The 21,215-nt window shown below is 39.7% G+C and overlaps 1 protein-coding gene across 1 annotated transcript in view; it reads right to left on the reverse strand.

The window, feature by feature from the left end:
* Window positions 1-1,287: 1,287 nt before the first annotated feature.
* LOC139726499 (death-associated protein kinase 1-like) overlaps window positions 1,288-21,215 on the reverse strand; it is a 164,500-nt gene continuing 144,572 nt past the window's right edge. Inside the window, exons 13-23 of the mRNA XM_071637456.1 lie at window positions 16,458-16,556; window positions 13,811-14,008; window positions 12,890-13,087; window positions 10,055-10,153; window positions 9,521-9,619; window positions 8,855-8,932; window positions 7,968-8,367; window positions 5,713-5,907; window positions 5,061-5,320; window positions 3,248-3,436; window positions 1,288-2,815 (exon numbers count right to left, since the gene is read on the reverse strand). Coding sequence (XP_071493557.1) covers window positions 1,598-2,815; window positions 3,248-3,436; window positions 5,061-5,320; window positions 5,713-5,907; window positions 7,968-8,367; window positions 8,855-8,932; window positions 9,521-9,619; window positions 10,055-10,153; window positions 12,890-13,087; window positions 13,811-14,008; window positions 16,458-16,556 — 3,033 coding nt within the window. The 3' untranslated portion in view covers window positions 1,288-1,597. The remainder of the gene's footprint in view (window positions 2,816-3,247; window positions 3,437-5,060; window positions 5,321-5,712; window positions 5,908-7,967; window positions 8,368-8,854; window positions 8,933-9,520; window positions 9,620-10,054; window positions 10,154-12,889; window positions 13,088-13,810; window positions 14,009-16,457; window positions 16,557-21,215) is intronic.

Genomic DNA, 21,215 nt, shown 5'->3' on the forward strand with positions numbered 1-21,215 from the left:
CTCCCTCTGGTGGTCAAAATGTGCACATTCTCTTGTCACAAAGATGTTTTTTATTTATCATTGCTTTGCACAGCATGGATGCACCAACAGTTATAAGACTGCCAGCTATCACAGCCACTGCAGTATATACTCATCACCGCACATCTGTGTGAGCAATTAGTTGTCAGCATAGACTGTGTTGCAAAACTAACTTCCATCAAAATTAAAATGGTTGGTGAATGAACTCATGAGTACAATTGTACGTTGAACGTGTGGATCTAGAATTCTATGACAATTTCTGGGCAAGGATCTTTAATCTGTCTGACTCGGGTCAATAATGCATATCTTTATGATGGCACTTGCAATATTGATGGCACTGCAATACAGTAACGTTTGAAAAATTGACCTTGTCCAAGAAAACGCTGCATAATTTGGCGTCCAGCTTTTTGCCGCTGGTATCATGCATGAAAGTGGATCTAATTGTAGCTTTGTCCATATTTGTTGATCAGGTCAGGGTTTTTTTTTTCTACCTTAATTTCCCACTTCCACTGAGAGTCCTTGCTAATTACAGTGTGTCTATGTTGTCTGCATTAATTAGTCTGGCTGATGTATTTCAACAGATATGATAGCTTCTGCTTAATTTCAACAGGAAATGAGTCAAATCCTTGTTTATGATAAGTCAAAATATGCCTTCTTCCAAAACCTTGAAGGCTTGGCATTAAAGAATGTCTGCAGTGACTCAGATATGTTTTGCTGCAACAAATTACACCTCATCTACTGTTTTTAGTTACATATATTGTGCATGGGATCACATTTGAATGAAAATATCATAATATGGCAGGTTTTGAAAAAAAGAAGAAGAAATTAACAATAAGACATGAACAAGCATTTGCAAAAATGGATGGAAAGACATGTACAAATAGAAGTATGAAAATAAATACTTTCTGATATTCCTCTGCTACCTGTAAGTTGATGTGCACAAATCTGTTGGGATTCTGGCTCTCAGAGAATGGAAACCGGATAGCCCTATTCTGAGATACTGACTGGTCTAACTTGACTCTGCATTCACTAGGGCTGTAATACTGTGCTTTCAGCCTCATTTGAGTAAACTTCGTTTAGCCACAGAGTTCATCTACTCCTAGTAACCTTGCATGAAGGACTTTTTTCTACAGTAGAAATATATAAAACAGACAGAAATGTCACATAAATATTCTGCTGCAATGTTTTGGGTAGTTTTTGTTGATGAAAAAGATTGTGCTTCTACGTTAGCTTGGGGGAATCACTGCTTTATAAAGTGCTACGGTTATTTCCATGCAGAATGTTAATTGAGATACTAGTATACAGCTTTGGGAAACACAATGTAGATCATCACATGGAATGGAAATGGACAAGAAGTATACACAGACCTCTTACATTGGAGGGAAAAGTACATGACTGCATAAAAAAACAAGAGACAATTAAAGTTTATCTCCTTGTAATGTCTTCATTTTATGATCTGGCATATAAAACAACAACAGTCCGGTCAATTCAGTGTCATGTGACGGCTTTTTCATCAATGCAGTAGTGGGTATAAGGTTGCATCAAAAAGGAGTCTTGCCGCACACTAAAGAATCAGCCCTCATCTGGAAGCCACTGTACTACTGGAGTGATTGGACCCCATCCCTGACCCTCCACCCTCTTGCAGCGCCCTCGGGTCGGGGACAAACTTGTAGAGCGGGGCACCTTGCATCAGGACCCGCAGGACATCCTCTCGTCCGAGGTCCTTGACCTTGCGGAGGAGGACGCCAACGGTGTGGGCAGCATCCTTCCCCCACTCCTGGAGGAGTCTCTCTGTGGGGCTGTCAGACTCGTCGGGGCCGCACTTTCGGTTCAGCGTGTCCAACATTGGGATCTGTTCTGTGAGTCCCAACCCTACAGCTAACAAGCACCAGTCCTTGCCCATTGGGTCCGGTGGGTCAAGCATCATACTGATTTGTCTCCTAGTCAGCGATGGAAGCTCCGAGACGTGAAGGTCCACACCCGCGATGAGATTGGATTCCACCGGCTCCGAGCCGAAGCAGAAAATGTCCACAAAGTCCTCCTCTTGGTTTCCAATCTCGTTCTTGACTGTCCTGTTAGCACTGAGCTGGAGTTTGAAGAGCGAGCACGGGTCGTAGGCCATCACCGGTTCCTCATGCGACGAGAGCTGGATGGGACTCAAAACGTGTAAATTGAGCGGTAGGCCTGGGTACGAGTCTGTGAGAACCAGCTTCACGAGGTGGATGAGATCCTCGAGGAAGATGAAGCAACCCTGCCTGGTGTCATTGTAACCCCTGACCCTGATCTCAATGGCACACTCATCCAGCGACATGGACACCAGTCCCTCGATACTACCGCTGGAACACTTTGCTCCTTCCCTCCACAAGATGAGTTCATTGTCCGAAGTGTCCTCCATGTCCTGCTGGAATCCTCTCCTGAGAGCCATCTGGATGCGGGAGAAGAGCCCAGAGGGTAGGATAGTCTGGCAGTCACTGACCTGCATCCTGACTCCACCGTACACCCGGAAGTTCCCATTCTCATCCTCTTTCTCCCAGACGCCCTCTGGGGCGGGGCAGCGCATCACGGCTGGTATCTCGCACACCGTGCCGTGCACGCAGATGTCCATGGCCTCCATGAGCTGGGAGATGTCCATGGCGTCCGTCTCCGGAAACAGGGATTGGATGTAGTGGATGCTGTACTGTCCCTCCGGCTGTTCGGTGGCATCGTGGCTCAGGAGTTTGCTGATGACACCAGAACAAAGCCATGATGGTTCAATCACCATGACTTCTTGTAGGAGTTCGCTGCTGAAACACTGCACCTGTATAGCAGGATTCATAACAGATGAAAAGTATGACAGCTTTTTAGCTTTATAGAGCTTTCTTTCTCTCCCTTTTCATGCACAACATGATATTCCTGGTATTGAAATACATGTACACTGCAGTAATCAGTAACTTTCTTTGTCATTCATCTTCAACACTTTTGTGTATTGATTCCACATTCACAAAACAATACTTTAGAAGAGAACATGAAAGTAAGTAAACGTACATCTATGATGGTAAATTGAATCTATAAAATAATAGAGGACTGTCAATGTACTGGAAAATTAAGACTAATATCATGAAATATAGTCCATTCAGCATATATTTGGCAATATTTATTAGGATTCCCTCTTTAAAGTCATCGTGAAAATCACCATCTTGCATGCCACTGGATTTAAAAGTTGGTTATCATGATAAAACAAGAGTCTTACTTCTCCCATGAGATGTAGCTGCCTTCCAACATCCCTGAGATGGGTGTGGCCAGCTAGAGGGTTGATGCTGGAATGGACGCCCTCTGTGAACTGTTGCCATGTCAACACGGGAAAATTGGCAAAGTTTCTCCTCCAGACTGGTAGTGTAGTGATGACAGCCTCGCAGAGAACTGAAACAGGTGGCTCTCCCTGCATGAAAGACGATCACCCTGTGAGTTTTCAACTCTGTGCAATTTATCTTAATACTTTTACACTTTCTTTCATTTAAGTGCTGTGTCTTTTCTTCCTTAAAACAGTATCATCAGGGCTAAGAAGCAACACTGTCTATGCCACATATTCTGGAGTATGATAAACATATTTCTGAATTGAGAACTGAAAGACACTTCTGAAAGTGGTTGGATTGTGATTGGGAACCACATTAAATGAATGAAGGAGTATTTTCCTTTTTTCAAGAGAAAAGTAGATGACTTCCCACCTTGAGAATCTACAATGTATAATATGATCTCATGGAAATACTGCTTCCAGTAGCATATATTATGTTACAGTAGGCAATATTTCCATGGGTCATTGAATTTGCAAAGATTGCCTGACTCGCAAAGTTCATGAAAAAAAGCACTACAAATTAGACCACATATACAGTATACTGCCACAGTTACAAAATACTTACATTTAATGATTATTATCTTTTTACTTCTGGCTCTATGATCATGATGTATTCTCTTGTCTATTGATTTGTATACTCCTTACAGTAGGTGCGAGAAATTCGCCTTCAAAAGTTGAGCAAAGAGTAAAAATTATACCCTGTTGAACACATACTGTTGCAAACCTGAAAGGGTACACAAAATCTGAGAAACTAGAAGCTGATCAAACATTTTTCAAGCTCGAGTTTTTGGAAACAGATGTATGCACCATTGACACAATTTGCATAATGGCTGCAGCTCCCACTGGCAAAATATATGACAGAATTTACGTCAACAGACACCTAGAATCCTATGTGACCCGCTACAACAAAAAGATCCAAAAGTCAGGGGAGGACAATTTTCTGAAAATGGCATGACATTATTCCCTTACTCTTCTACTCTAATTTCATATATAGCACAACTCATAAAAGTACTTGGTTGCGGAGATATCGATGATTTTATTAGCGCATGTCAAGTGGTTGAGGAAATCAGAGTTTCGAGAAAAACGCCTTCAAAGTTTTTCTTCCGACGCTATCATGATCAAGGGGAGGCGAGACAGTTTTCACCGCTTGACAATAGAAGGCATGCTCCTAGCGACCTCCGTGATGTTCATTCAAGCTTAGCGCCAGTGGTCTACGCATGACCAATAGGTAATCAGGATGCCATGCACTGACCAATAAGATCACTCCCTTGTTGCTAGGGGCGGAGTCTAGCTGCGGCACTAAATCCAAATCTTCGGACACGTTTCTGTTCCACTGAAAGTCGGAAAATCATGGCCCAGAAAAACGCTGATTTCTTGCCTTTCCTATGATGATTTAGCTTGGAAATTTCGGCAGATGATAGACAAAACATTAGACTACAAAATTATGCCAAAAACAGAAATCTGATTGTTTTGACCAATTTTGATGAAGTGACTTCAAACTCGATTTTCTCGGCTCGGCCGTCAGCGAATTTAGGATCCTTTTGTTGTAGCGGGTCACATATTGTACTTCTTTCTGATTTACCCCAAAAATACATGTAGGCAGCATGAAATTCAAAAATAAACATTAGCAGCCAAGTTGGCAGTATAATTTTGCAGGATCATACACAAACAACATCTCTTCACAGCCATCAAGCCTAAATCAAAAACTTACCTTTAGAATTGAATTTCGCAGATTTGAAACGTGCGATCGTAGATTCTTCACGTCCTTGGAATGCGAATTGTTGGCGTCGACCACAAACAGGACATCACAGATGTCGAAGAGGCGGCCAAACAGCCTCTTGGTCTGATAGAGGACGATGTTGCCCTCCCCGCTGACCATCTCACCGGACGGCTGCTTGGGACACTGGACCTGGTCAGCGTGAGTGGCTACCAGGGCAATCTTCATGTGCTGCTGGTACTTTCCACAATAGCCTAAGGAATGTGAGGAAGAGGAGACACAGTTTAGACATGATGGTAGCTCAGCAGCATCACACTATCACCTTAATCTTTGTGGAGAGGAGATGAGGATGCACTACCTCACCTGCTGGAGTATTAATGATAACTGCAGTTACCATGGTAACAACATATATCATGTTCACTATGGAATGCTTTTTGCCAAGATACTGACAAGGTAACATCCACTTTTTGACAGAGTGTAAACTTTTTGTGATGTGCTGGGTGAAACTTGCCACAGGATCTAGCATGACTTATATTTCTTATCTTTCTTTGTTGCTACATCTGTCTTTCTGAGAGCATTGTTAAAAATCAAAAAGTCTTTATGGAAGTATGGCAATGACTTAACAAGCAAAAAGCAATCTACTTACCCACAGGTTCAGCCGCAGGCAGCTGAGATCGCAGGACATTCATCCAGTATGTAACCTGAGCAAGCTGCTCTTCAAACGGGTCCTCCAGGCTGAACACCACTAGATGGATAGCGCCCTCGTCAGTCAGAAAGTGGGGGAAGGCTGTGTGGTAGGTGTCAATGCCTGAGAATTCCATGAAGGTGAAGTCCCCCGCACCTTGAGAATGGAATACACAAAGGACAAAAACCATGAATCTCTGCATTTGTGTGTGTTTCACTGCCAAAGGTACCTGCACAATGTATGAACAAAAACCATTAGTGTACAAAATGTTGAAATCCTACTGTGAAGCAGTAATGAGGCTGTCATGTGGTCATCCCATTGCACACCTTCACCCTGTATCCAGGTTTAGCTTTACTTCAATGGAGATAATCATGAAGCAAGATGATTGTATGTGGAGTGAGTTACAAGTGAAGCTTTTGCAGTACATTCCATTTGACAACCCCTAAACAGGACTGACGGATTCCCCTATTTTTTGATCTGCAGGGCTACCATTCAATCTCTGCAGATCAAGAAACATATTTGTACATGAAAAACCAAATATTTTGAAGGTGTCACTTGATTGTTGCCAATTGAATATCGACTAAACAATTTAGTGAAGTTTGTTCAATATCGCAAAAAAAAACCTGTCAATTGTGAACTTAAGTACAAAAAAAGGCACAACTTCAAAGAATCAAGCCAGTCAAACTTTGGATAAGTTTCAAACAGTCAATTAACGTGATTTTTAATATAATACACCTTTCTCCTCAAATATTCAAAAACATATACTATCAATCCAATAATCACAGTCAAATGTACTATTTTGGTTTACAACATAGACCGTATTTTCATTATAAATTTGATGGTTTTACGGTTTTGCAACAGTTTCAGTATTCAAAAGTCTTACAATATATTTTGGTTAACTTGACCTAAAACCCTAAGGTGCACCAATAAAATGATACCGACTTTACATGGGGGGGGGGGGGGGGGGGGGGGGGGGGGGGAAATGTACCGCTCCGCGATGGGGGAGATCACGCGTGAGAAATCGTGGTGATAGAGTTCGTCGGCGAGTCGTAATCAATGACGAGGTCGTTGTCGGAGATAAGCGAGGTCATTCGAGACCAATTTGCCGAAAGCGTGGAGTTCGAGGAGTTAACAGTCTTGGCCAATGGCCGGCGTCTACGAAGAAGACATGGAGCTTACTTAGCCCAGCTAAGTTTGTAGTAAGACGAGGAACGGGATGAGGAAATCCCTGTGGTCTTGGGTTTGGAGATGTGCTTTGGTGTGCTGTGGCAGCCAAAAGGAGGTCCCGAAATTGCAAGTCTGACAATTACTTGCTAGTGGGGGGATCCAAGTCGTGGCTTTCTCACACCCAGAATCCACACACATCCAGTCATCCACACCACTGTGAGGATGAAGAGCTCAACCTCTCAACTCAAAGGTTCAATATGGAGTGCCCCGATTTTCCCTCGCACAACTCTCTCCTAAACACAGGACTGCACACACCCCAAAAAACTTAACCAATTATCTCCTACCCTGCCAAGTAACCTAGCAACTGAAAAACACTTTAATTACCGCATTCCTATGCCTATATCAACTGTGCACAGCCCCAGCACAGCTAGCTAAAACACCTGACTGAGACTTTGTTAAAATTAGCCAAGCGCGGAGACCTACTACAGCACTAGGCTGAACAAGAGAGAATGCAAATGAGTATGCCGTGCCCGAGTGAGGTTAAGAAAGGAAGTAAAAATGCAAATGAATCTGCCTTGCCAGAATGAGCTTAGGGAACTGGGTGACAGAAGGCAACAATCATATTTTGGATTCAAAGTTAAAAACTGACATAAAAATATATCAAGCATGCTCAATAAAATTCTTGAAGGAAATTAAACACATATTTTTCATCTCTAAAATATCATCTTCTCATTTCTGAGGAATAAAAGAATAGTAAACATTGTTAACCTATTGAGGACGGACTGATTTTGTAGTAACATGTATTTCCCAAAGACATCTGCCTGAGTATTCTCGGGTTTTGTCTTCAGCGAGTTAAAAGACAGTGATTGGTGGCTCTGATTGTAGAGTAATGAAACATATGTGTAGCTGAACATAAACACAAAAGTGTGCAACAGTAGCAGCACACTGTGTATCAGGTTCCATTGTAGAAATTGGCAAAGGGAGGAAGGGGTCTGGCAGGCCATTTTACAAAGCAAACAAAACATACAAAAAGTCTTTTTTCCACCTACCAGGAATGTTGCCATGGGTGAACTCGATGCCTCTGGTTCCATCAAAGTCCCCTTCAAAGCTGGAGAACATTGAGGACTGCTTTCTTCTCAGTCCTTCCATGAAGAACCGGCCTCCTTCTCCCTTCTTACCGCCGAACGTCGGACTCCGCGGTGAGAGGGGGCTGCGCGGGCTCTTCGGACTACGGGGGCTCAGCGGGGAACGCGGCGAGCTGCGGCCGGCGTTCATGATGCTCAGATTGGAGCGGGACTTGCGGAAGAGTCCTCGGAAGTAGCCGCACTTTAGGGAGTCGATGAGGGCAGTCTTACCCACCCCCGAGTGGCCCAGGACCTTGACGCGGATCCGATGCAGAGGGCCTGAGGTACTGTTGAGTTGGTTGATGTACAAATCTTTGGTCTTTGCCTAGAGACAAAGAGAGAAAGAAGTTAAAATGGTACAGGATGTTTTACTTGGTTGTCTCTCTATATCCATATTGGTTTGTGGCAAAAAACAAAACAAAACAAAACAAAAACAAACAGAACTCCAAAATATATAAACATTTATGAAACAGGACAGGGTGATATAAGGTGTAGATGTCGTATCATGTATTCTTCACAGCATGTGGACAAATGATATGAAACAACGTAAGAAGAAGCATTCATACCCATCATGCTGAGCATGAATCAAAAGGGCCTCTCTTTTTTTTTTTCTTCAAACAGCAACTGGATCACCTGATGCTCTGATATTTCATACAGAAGACCTTATTTACATAGGATAGAAAAGTTCCAATTTTGTATAGGGTATCCAAAAACTGGTAATTTCTTTTGTTTGTCCACAATGTTTTGGTTAAAAAAGTCTTTGGAGTTTGTACATTTATCATGTACAAACCAATTTATTTGTAATCTCTTACCCCTTCCAGCTGGGTTAGGATGTCTGCCACCTCCTCATGTCCCTCTAGACTAGCCAGCTGTGACGCTGTCAGTCCATCCTGTCAACAAATCAAACATACAAACCATCAAAATCTTCTCTTTTTTTCTCCTTTTCTTTATGATCCTCTTCTTCTTCCTCTCCTTCTTCTTCTGCTCTTTCTTTTTCAGTTTCATTTCTTCCTCAACAACATTACACTCTTGTAGTTATTATTATTATAACTACCACTACCACTAATACTGCTACAACTTGAACGATTATTATAACATTTCTGCATTCAATGTAATTGTTACAGGAGAGTAGCATACCTCTTTCTTGAAAATGCATGCACTTACAGATATTTATAGATGTCAACAAATATTATCACCTTTCTAAAATTCCAACATTCTATCCACTTCATTTCTTTCAGATGCACAACTTTGTAAATCTTTTAGCTGCATCTGAACACAAGGCATTGACTATACGGTTTAAGGGTAGAAGTGAAAGGAAATGTCCCATCCCATTCAATTTCCTCATACGATTACCTGTCCATAATTACTATGGACTGTTTCTAAAAGGTAGGACCCAAATTCTCCTGAAATCTAATGGTGCTAGAACTAAATGCATTCTTCAAAGAGCAACTTTTGTCTTTCATTTCTTTGAATTTCACCTGGTTGCGTTGGTGAAGTAGCATTCCTGCGAGACACAGATATCGCACGACATCGATGTGACCACCTCTTGCCGCCATGTGAAGGGCAGAGTTCTTATGCTGCGAGACGAGAAAACAATACCCATTAATACAAACACTGGTACAGCAAAAAATATTCAGCACTCTATCAGGAAAATCATTTATTTATTTAATTATTTTCATTGTCTTTTTAAGAAAGTGATACAAATTCAGATACATCTTGAAAGACTTGCCGTGGCATATACACAGAATTAATTTCAAAACATACCAGAACGTTTTATAACTCTAAGCTGAAGATGATTCTCACAAGGCGATCCATTTTCAGCAGCAACACAAGATGGAAAGAAATCACAGAAACAAACAACAAAAACAACAACTTAACCTGTTGAGAACAGGCTGATTTGGCTACATGTATAACATGCATTTTCCATAGACACTTGCCCGAGTAGACTAGTCTTCAATGGGTTAAAATCAAAAAGAAAACTACGGCAGTGGAGTGTCCATCTTTTAGCTCACCCTGTTGACAATGTCTCTCCTGGCTCCTACTGCATGCAGCATCTCAACCAGATGAAGAGCACCCTCTTTGCATGCAACATTTAGAGGCGTATCACCAAGCTGCAGTTGAGAGGAAGAAGAGTACAGATTGCCATGGAGATTTGGGGGACAACTTTCACAAATCTCTCTCAAAACATGGTGTCTTACTCACCGGTAGAGAATGTCACAACTTAAAGACAGTAAAATGTTCTCTCGTATAATCTACCCGTAGTTCAGTGTCTATCATAGTTTTAGCATTCCCACCATAACAAAACAAAACAAATGTACTGATACATAATAAAACAAATGTACTGATACATGTATATAATATACTGATAGCCCTATGTTACTACTACAAAATGCTTTCTATATCAATATGATTCTAATGCTTTCAACATTAATATGTTATTCTATTTGCCCTGGTTGTTCATATCAGTAGCATTAAATTAACTTCAATAGAGTGCTTCAGTTGTATCACCCTGATACAACTGTATAATCTACTGTTGAAATCCACCCTGAATGAATATTCATTTTTCATATCTCCCCCCTCCCCTGATCACTACAATGAATCCTCCAATCTCAGTTCACTCAATTCAGTTATACTTTATTTCTATCAAACAAAAGGTACATAATCCAAAGTATACGATTTAAACAATGTGGAAAAAAATACAATTCAAAGAGCTCTTCCCAAGCTGAGGAGAGCACTATAAAAGAAATATATCAGAGAGAAGAATATGAGATAAATTGATAGTATGTAAACCATGAAAAGATGGGAAAGAGTGTGTGTGTGGGGAGGTGAAAATGGGATACTGTTGGAATAGCAATATTAAACACTAGAATCTAAGATGTGTACATAAGAAATATGAAACACATCCAAGTGTACTGGATGAGTATTCACACTGTGTGCTAATTGCTTCTCATGTTGTGAGAAAGCTTTCTGCAGCGATGCGCAACACCTAATGATATGCGATAGTGATCAGACACCTGCAGCCACGCATGCCGAGCCGCCGGCATCCCATGCCAAACCGTTTCTTGCCCACGTGCACGGCACTAGGTGCAGCATTATCATTTTGTGCGATCTGTCACAAAAACCTAAGTTTCAGTTTGTTCCCCTTATCTTCTAAAATGTCAGTGGCTGCCCCCTCCTCCCCCTCCCCCCCCCCCCCCAGGAAATTATTGAACAACCTTTTGTGTAGAAGCATTCACTTATGAGGCGTGTCTGTGTATGGAGAGGTATGGGATGTGAGTGTGAAATACATTCCTTGTCTTATTTTGCCTGGTTCTCATCCTTCCTGTATCACCTTATTCTTCCAAGTTAAAGTCATACGGATAAAGAGTTGTCTTGGAGTAATTTGAGATGAAAATTAAAAAATGATTCCAATTGTATGCACACAACTCCTGAAACACCCTCCCCATTCAGTGGTGGGTAGGTAGAATGATACATAATGATCGATCGTGCCCTAACAACCATATTTTCCAACAAGCTGCATGCAATTTACTATAACGTGGAAGATCAGTGGATACTGCTCTCACCCGATTTGTAGATTATCAATATGAAACGATTACATAGTAAACCCGATAGGGTATTCTCTATTAAGAGTGTAGTACTTCCGGTGAACTTTTTTGGCTAATATGATGCATTTTTGTTGTTAACTATAAACTAAAATCATGTTATTACAGCATTATTCAACACAGTTCTTATGCATTTCTGCACATTTTAGAGCAAAAATTCAAAAGTTCTACACTAACAGGCATATGAGAACTATGTTTTCCCTTTAACCTCCCCAGGATCACCTGCCTATACAGTGCCTATTGACTTTGTACATAAACATGCTGCAGATAGGACTGAAAGAGTAATTGTCATATAATCAGCATAAATTCACAAATTCCCTTAGTGAGTAGAGGAACATGTAGATGATGACCTCTGGGTACCAACAGCTTTGTATAAAAAAAAAATTGATGACATGAACAAGGACTGCGCAAGCTCAGTGGTTGTTTGCACATTCAGTAGTGTTTCTCTGTTGTGCTTTAGGTCTGAAACATACTGTAAAAGCTGTTATCTTTAGTACATACAGTTAACAACAAAATTATTCATAACCCTGAGAAATTATTAGTTTTGAGCAGATTTCTTTTAAGTGAAGGATGGAGTGATGGTGATTGGGTGTTAACTTTTTACTCTAGTTTGTCCTCTATAAATTGACATTTATTCCAGTTTCACCCCATTTGCATAACAATAGAAATGTTGAGATATAACACCCAATCACTATAACTCCATCTTTCACTTGTAAGAAATCTGCTCAAAACTAATAATTTCTTAGGGGTATGAATAATTTTGTTGTTAACTGTATATCTTCACAAATGAGAAGGTCACAGACATTTTTGCGAGATGTTGTTTTCACAATTTGACACCAATACTATCATAAGGGCACTATTAGCCTAGCGTATGGCAGCATTTCCGCGTGTTGTTAAATTTGCAGTCCAACAGTGCTTTGCAAAATTTGCGAAAATCAAACCCTCATGAAAATAACAGCTTACTGTATACACCGAGTATTTCGCGAGGTTTTTATTTTCGCGAATTTCGCAAGTCAGATGCTATTCACGAAATCAAAGACACGCGAAAACATCGACTCTGATTCCGATGTGTATGTGACGTACGCATGTACATTTCTCCATTCAGGACAGGACTCCACGTTCGCGAATTTAACCACTCGCGAAATCGTCATGAATTCCTGATTCGCGAAAATTTAGACTCGCGAAACATATGGCTTATACAGTATACAATTTAGCCATTTGCGTGAAACCAGCTACACTGTGTACCTTGTCTTGGAGATTGACATCACAGCCGCAGTCCACAAGGTACTTCACGATGTCGTAGTGCTGTCTCCGAACGGCGTGGTGGAGGGGGGTGATACCGTGCTTGTCGATGGTGTTCAGGAGCGCTCCAGTTTCCACCAACAACTTGACGATGTCCAAGTGGCCTCGGGCCGCTGCGCATAGCAACGTTGTCTCCCCATCCTGCGAGAAAGACAGAAACTTTAGATACTGATTGCTATCACCTAATGTATAACCTAAATCTCACATGCAAGTCTCTGTTACAAAGGTTGCTGTTGATGCGAAAAACATCATTCATGACTTGACCTAAAGAAGAGGGAAGGAATGTACATTATTTCAAGGTATAAAGCACAAAATGTCTGCAGAATGATGTTTTTGGTAGACGAGCTCAAAACCCCTAGAAAATTATAGCTTAGGCACGAGACTGTCAAAGCTCCTAGATGGCATATACCAGAAATAATACACTCTTGGGACTTTAACCATTTCATATGATAATGTTGAGTTCATCACAGGAATATTACCAAAAAAAATAAGTCAGAACCATTTTGGGACACATCTATAAACCGCTTGTTCAATATGGTTTAAGTAGTGAAAAACAAGATTTTCACAGAATTAAAAACTTTAGGTTTGAAAAGGCAGCAATTTGTTGAGCATTAGAATACATAAGAAAGCTACTATTGCAATGTAGGTAAGACAGCTGATGTTTGAACATAAAATTGATACTACAATTAAGTCTTTGGTTTTCTTAAATCATCAAATATGCAGTACCACTTCGTTTTCCAAAACCTGAAGAGAGAAAAACAAACAGACAAACATCACACATTGCATTGCTTTCAATGTTTATTTCTCCTGAAAAAATAAATGTACAGCAAAGTCAGGTGCTGTATCGAGCTCCTATGGACTTGCCTTGTTCTTGAGGTCGAGTGTCGCGCCAGCTTTGCATAGTGTCTGTACAATGTTGGTGTAGCCGTGCCAGGCCGCTATGTGTAGGGGGGTCTCGCCGTCCTCGTCAGCGAGGTTCATGTTGACCCCCTGGTCACAGAGGTACTGAGCCGCCTCCACCTGTCCGTACCGCCCCGCTACGTGCAGAGGAGTCTCACCCGTCTGCAGGTTACCATGGAAACAGAGATGCACAGAAGATAGGTGAATACAATGTTGTAGATATGTGCAAGGTTTGTGTAACATTTTACATTTGATTTTTTTTTTTCTGGTATGTCATGACTAGTACTAACTTGTTTGATTGCTATAAACTCCTATGTTACTACAATGTACATCATTAAGTTTGCTGTAGTGACTGGTTCATTAACCCACTGATGACTACCATCAATATCTGTCATTGACATTGTACACAAACAAAATGGCTATGGTAATGAGAGGGTTATAATGCACCAGTCTTTATGCCGTCTTGTCTGACTGGCGTTTGCTCTCTCTTTCTCTTCCCCTCTCTTTCACTCTCTCCACACACAAACATACAAACACACTGTATACACATACAGTAAAAACACATCCACAGATATCTAAACAAAACCTTACCTACTCAAATTCTCTTTCTCATGCATACACCCATGCACATTCTCTTTCTCATGCATACACCCATGCACATTCTCTTTCTCACACATACATACACACATTCACATGCATTATAAACATCATACCTACACCCTTTGTATCTCTCACTCACACATACAATGTAAATCTATAAACACAAATACAGACTGTCTCTCCTGCTATTTTTTATCTCTCTCCCTCTCTCTCTATCTCTCTCCTGCTCTCTTCTTCTCTCTCTCCATCTCTCTCTTCCTATCTTTTTTACTCTCCCAAACTCACGATATCTCTCACTATCCCATCTACTTCCCTTCATTATTTCTCATAACATTACCCTGTACTTTAGTTTGTGTCTGCACACTGCTAACAGTGCATTCAAGCAGGGTTGGGCAGACGACATGCTGGCTTTACAGACACAATGACATCATACTCTGTCTTTCCCAGGCACCTTGGAAAGGTGTGCCTTTAACCTTCCCTTTCATAGTTATCTTACTATGTTCCTTTCGTATAGTACTGCTCTATCAAAATGTCTGAATCCATTTTTGATCTGTCTAAAATGTTCTTGTGGTTAAGAATATACTGGACAATAATAACATTGATTAAAACAACAACATCAATATTACTGTTTTACATTATTACCATCTTAATTATGATTATGATTATTATCATTGTTATTGTTGTTGAAAGTCAAAGATATTATTATCATTATTATCAATAAAATGGTGACAATAGTAATAATAATAACAAGACTGGGACAACTGGCAAGTTAGTCTTTTTTTTAATGTGGTGAAGGGCATCACCAGTTTTGCAATACATGTACACATGCCAATAAAAAAGAAAGGAAAATATATAACTTCAAATGATTTGATTATTTGATGTACTATCTAGTATCAAAAGGAAAGGAATAATATTACTACAGATATCTTTACCCTTTGTAATACCACCTACCAATAACATACAGGTATTTTATGCTATGGACATATTTCATGCATGCTACAATTCTCTTCTTGTCAACATCATTCTCCTTTTTATCTTTTTTTTTTTTGCTGTTCTGAAACATAGACAATAGCATCACTCTTAATGGCTAATCTTTTTAACATCTGTAGGATATAAAAGTGCATGTGTACTTTGCAGCACTCTCCATTTTTTTTTTTCCATACTGACTACATTTCCATGATATCTCAAGTTAAATGCACAGATTTTAGCCCTACATGAAAGCTCATGCTGGCAGGAATTTGCCTAAAAGGAAAGTAAAAACAGAATGTTGGATAGAGATAGTGGCACTTTCACTTTCTATCTAGGCATGTCAGTTTGGCAGCTATAGATAAAAGATGACATGATATTGATTCTCGATCCTTTCCTCCTTGAATGCACTGAATGTCCCTTGGCAGGCAATATTGTCAAATTCCCTGTAGTTTGATTCTCATTAAATCAATGGCACCACAATCATCCCTATCCAAGTTTTGCCAAGTGCCAACATCTGTTTTCACTCAGAACAATATATGAATAAATAATCAAGGGAACATAGTCTTTCAAAATATCCAATGGTGCCTTGAAGATAAGGATTAATGGTACGGATCATTATGAAGAAAGCCAAGATTGGGAAATGCTTTCTACATCAAAATAGGTTTAAATATAATTTCTATGGATGAATTCACCCCCTGCCTTGAAGAACCGTATGACTTATTACTTATTATTATAATGATCATGACAATACTGTAAAGTGATCATGATCATGATCAAGGTGATAATCATAATACTGAAACATGAAATAATGACAATGATAATGAGAGTAATGACAATTAATAATGATAGTAGTAGTTAGTAGTAATAGTAAAAGTAGTCATTGTAGTAATATAAACGATAATACCAATAAAGATGATAAAACAAATAAATTATTATCACTAGTAGGATTACTGAATCAGCATGTCTTATCATCATCATTCACAACAGTAGACATTCCTAGACTTAGAAAATATGAATTATCCTGACAAAAATGGGAACATACTTTGTTCTGGGCATCCATAGGGCATCCCTGCTCCTTCAGAAATTGCATAGCCGGTAGTTGTCCCTGCCTGGCTGCCCAGTACATGGCATTGTCACAGTGCTGGAAAAAGAGAAATAGAATACATAGCAACATGGATAAAGAAACTCATGAATGCACAAAATCACTCTCATAAAGTCTGTCTCACTGAATGAAAGTAACACCTTTCATGGATCTTTGGTACTGTGGAAAGAAAACCCCCCAAAACAAAAACAGTTGTAGCATTATAAGTACAAGTCTACTTGGTCATATCCATGGGTAAACCCCTTGCCATCACTTCTGTGTTATTGGGTGTCTGGTTGTTTGTTTGTTTGTTTGTTTTGCATTCAATTCACTGTAATGCAGACAGGAGTTTCAGTTCTACAGCAATGTTGAAAGTGACACAAAATTTGTCATTCGTAATAGGCTTAGTCTCCATTAACCCGTTGAGGACAAGTCCCGAGTATACTTGGGCAGGGGTCTATGGGAAATGTGTGTTGTAGAAAACTCAGCCCGTCCTCAATGGGTTAAAGTTGGGCTTTGCAACCTATAGTCACAGCTCATTTTCAGCTCTTTTCTTCTCTCCCATTCCTACTCATGTCATAACTATCAAGACATATCATGCACTGTCTTTCTGTGAATACACATACTTGTCTACTCTGTTATTCCCTTTTCGAATGTTAACTTGCAATGTGAGTGAATTGCTTTCAACAGTTATAATATTCTCTTTACCTCTGCTGCATTCATATCCAGAATTTCCACTTCCCTAATATACATCCCTCCTTTTCATCACTCTCACTCTCTTTCTCTCTAAAGTTGTATTTTTTGTCTTCATTCATAAAAAAAAAGATTCACTCCCTAATATCATTCTCCTAGAGACCCTCATCATTCAGTGCATCCTTCAACCTCGTTCTGAATGGTAAAAAAAGACATCCAGGCTGACATCTCACTTTCATCATCTTAGTATCCAACATTACGAATTCATCAATTCCATCCCTGGAGGACGTACACATGTATCTGCATGTCTCTCTGTGTATTCTTTTCAATGCTAACAGGTGTATGCAGGATTCCTATACGTTAACCCGTTGAGGACGAGTCCCGAGTATACTCGGGCAGGTGTCTATGGGAAATGTGTGTTGTAATAAAATCATCCCATCCTCAATGAGTTAATTAACATGGTGGAAATGTTTAGCTTTCAAAAGAAAAAGGGCAAATCACCTTTAACCCTGCTTTATTTGGCTAATTCACTATCATTCAACTCATGAATGTACCAGGGGAGTATACTGCAAGAAAGGCTTCATGATCTGTAAGTTTTCATTAGGAATTTAATTTCAGCATGCAGCGTCAGCTGCCACTGAATAAACCATGACCCTTACTGTGTTTTAATTGCAAATTGGCAACACTTCTACTGGTCTGCTTCCTCTGTTAATCCATATGGATGTCTGCAAAACTTTACTCACAGTGTCAATGCAAGGAGTGATGTAATTCCCCTTGGCTCTATCTCATTAGCTAGACATTCACAAAGGACCATGGCATTGCTACATGTCAGTGGGTTGTTGACCTTTGCATTTAATGATCAAGCTTTTTATAGGGGAGTGATCGAAGCACCAGGGAAATAACTTGGCAAGTTACAAGTATTATTCTGGTATGGCAGATTAACCCGTTGAGGATGAGTCCCGAGTATACTCGCGCAAGCGTGTATGGGAAATGCGTGTTGTAGCAAAATCAACCCGTCCTCAGTGGGTTAAAGAGTCAACTTCATGAACAAACTTGCATGAAAGAAAGGATTATGGAAAACAAAGCACAATTTCAGGCCTGAGGGTAGCATGCTTTATTCTATTTCAGATGTACACTTCACTCTGTTGAGAAAGTAGTATTTCACTCTGGCATTCCCTTGCATTTTAAACCCCTGTGTACAAGGTTTTATGTCTGAGGGTTTGAAATGAATGAACAGAGATACACAGTGAAATTATGTAATTCATGGTCACATATCTAAGGTTTGAATTACACTCAAAAACCTGTCATGTATGTAAAAAAGACCAAAAAAAAAAATGCACATTGCTTGGCTATTGCATATATTTTTTTTTCATAGACACTGCATTTATGACATGATCAAAGCAGAAATGTTTTCATCGTTAATAACACAGCATTACACAATCATAATGCAAACTTGCTATGAAATCACATGGGCAAAGCCCAGTTTCCTACAAATATTCTGCGGTAGTTTCTCTTTTCAAATGACAGTAGATAGTGAGGAATTCCCATGCCAAAACAACCTCTTCCTCTTTTTTATCTTAAGCTGTCTGTTGTTGTTTCTCTTTAATTTTCCTCTTTCTTTCTCACTCATTCTTGACAGTGCAAGCCAGAAATGATTCCATTCTTCCCATTAAACTTGGGCTACCTTGGCTGACTTGTCTGAAGCCCTCATTATGTTCCACGGAATCATGTTTGCAAGAGTTCCGATGTATTGAAAGTGAAGGACACAATTTTCTGCTTTCATTCGCACATTGGAGGAAGCCAGGTTATATGTTTCTTAATGTATCTTTCTCTCTCTCTCTCTCATTCTACTGAAAGGTTGCAATGGGAAGGAAATCCTTGAATAGCGCTTCAACAAGACTGCATTTTGCCACCATTACTGCCTTCGTTACATTGGGAGAAACCAGCAGAATGGAAGGGTCGTCATGGCGATGCTTTCTTTGGCTGTAAGGAGATGCTGTCCCGCAAGAACATTAAAGCGTTAGCCACTGGACAGATAACCCTCTTTCAGCATTGTACCTCATTGAAGGCACCCACACAATTATAAGACCTTGGGCGGAATCCATTCTCCTGCCTTGTTTATCTAATGCAATTTTGAGTGTCTTCAATGCTTGCTATACTAGCCTTTCCAGCACTATCAAAATACATCACTTTACCTGGCTTTCCGGAGCAACAAATTTTTCATTTGTATTTGTCATTTAAGAATATAAACTCTCACAGCACAGTTTATAAGAACATGCTACATGGATGTCAAAATAAGTTGAGAGAGTTCGGAAGTATAACCATGTCCTTAACGAAATACATTTCTTCTTTTTCGTAGTAGTATTGTGAAAAAGACATAGCTCTACATACAGCTGTATGAAATGTTGAATTATCTGTCTGGTGAAGATATGCATTGTGATAGATTTATATATCATAGACTACAATATTTAAGACCAACATAATAGCCACAGTGTATAACATCAGACAAGCATTCTGTCATAATGTGAAAACAACATGTGTTTGACCAAAAATACCTGTAAACCTTGAATGTTTGATCTATAAATCAATGAATATAATTGATTAGACAAAGAGCAAACAAACAACCCCTGTCCTCAGTGCTTCTTTTTAAAATTCCTTTCGACAGCAGAAACTATTTCATGACTTCCTTGTACATCCTAGTTTGAAGTTTTACAATATTCACTTTTGGCATTTTTCCCCTCCAGTAAAAGTCATAGCCAAAGTCTGATTTGATTCACGTAAATCTGGTATGAGATAAACTGTGTGGAGTGTTGACCTTTAACCCATTCAGGACGAGTCCCAATTATACTTGGGCAAGTGCCTGTACGGGAAATGCATGTTTTAGCACATTCAGTCCATCCTCAATGGGTTAAAATGCTTGACATGGAGGCCCCTGGGTTGCACAATACTTGCAAGTTTCCTTGAGCATATTGGCAAGTGGTATAAGCATTTGTCAGTAATCCACGCAATTTTAAAAGAAGAAAAATCCTTAATGTCATGTCAAAAAGTTTGTTTCTCCCTATAAACTCTGATTGATGAATCGCACATTACATGACTGTAACTTTTGACTATTAAAAAGCTGGTAAGGAACACAGTGCCTGCAGTCACATTATCGCGAGCAAATTAAACTCAGGAATCAAATAACCAAAGATTAATTAGCTTTGTAAAATCTCAGCCAATTGACTGCTAAAGTCTGGCCTTCAGACCAGATTTTCCTGTCTTTCCTTCTTGTGAGCAAAGATTGATAAAAGAAGCTGAACTTTCAGCAACCTAATTCTGTTTTTGCCAATGATATCCATGTTTTACTGCTCTGTTACGTCAAGCGTAAGAATCTAATGCAGAATCAGTCGCGGAATGATTAATTGAATGTCATGCAATACGTCTCAGATTATGTTTGACATTTGGAATTATGGAAGGGGGAGGGGAGCAGACAGCCCTCCATACTGTGACCTTAAAGGACAAGTTCACATTCATAAACATAAGGATTGAGAGAATGTAGCAATATTAGTAGAACACATCATTGAAAGTTTGAGGAAAATCAGACAATCCGTTCACAAGTTATGAATTTTGGAAGTTTTTGTGCAGTACCCGCTGGATGAGAAGACTACTGCAGTGTATGAATAACTTAGATGTCACATGCGTACAACAATATAAGGAAAATATAAAGAGAATTTCACAAAATTCCATCTTTTGAAAAAAGTACACATTCCCCTGACTCGTTACCGACAAATGTTATGGGTAATATCATTCCCCCTGCCTTTAGAAAGAGGCAAGTCAAGTGCACTTTTATTATGCCAAAAAAGTGGAAATATGTTGAATTTTCTTTTACATTTTCTTTATACTGTTGTACGCATATGACTCACAAGCTGTAGTAGTCTCCTCATCCAGCGGTTCCAACACAAAAATTTAAAAAATTCATAACTTTTGCATCGATTGTGCAATTTTCCTCAAACTTTCACTGACGTGTTCTACTAATATTGTTGCATT

The sequence above is a fragment of the Diadema antillarum genome, unplaced genomic scaffold, assembly GCF_040938485.1.
Source record: "Diadema antillarum isolate AM-2024a unplaced genomic scaffold, OU_Dant_1.0 seq00000085_RagTag, whole genome shotgun sequence".
Lineage (NCBI taxonomy): Eukaryota > Metazoa > Echinodermata > Echinoidea > Diadematoida > Diadematidae > Diadema > Diadema antillarum.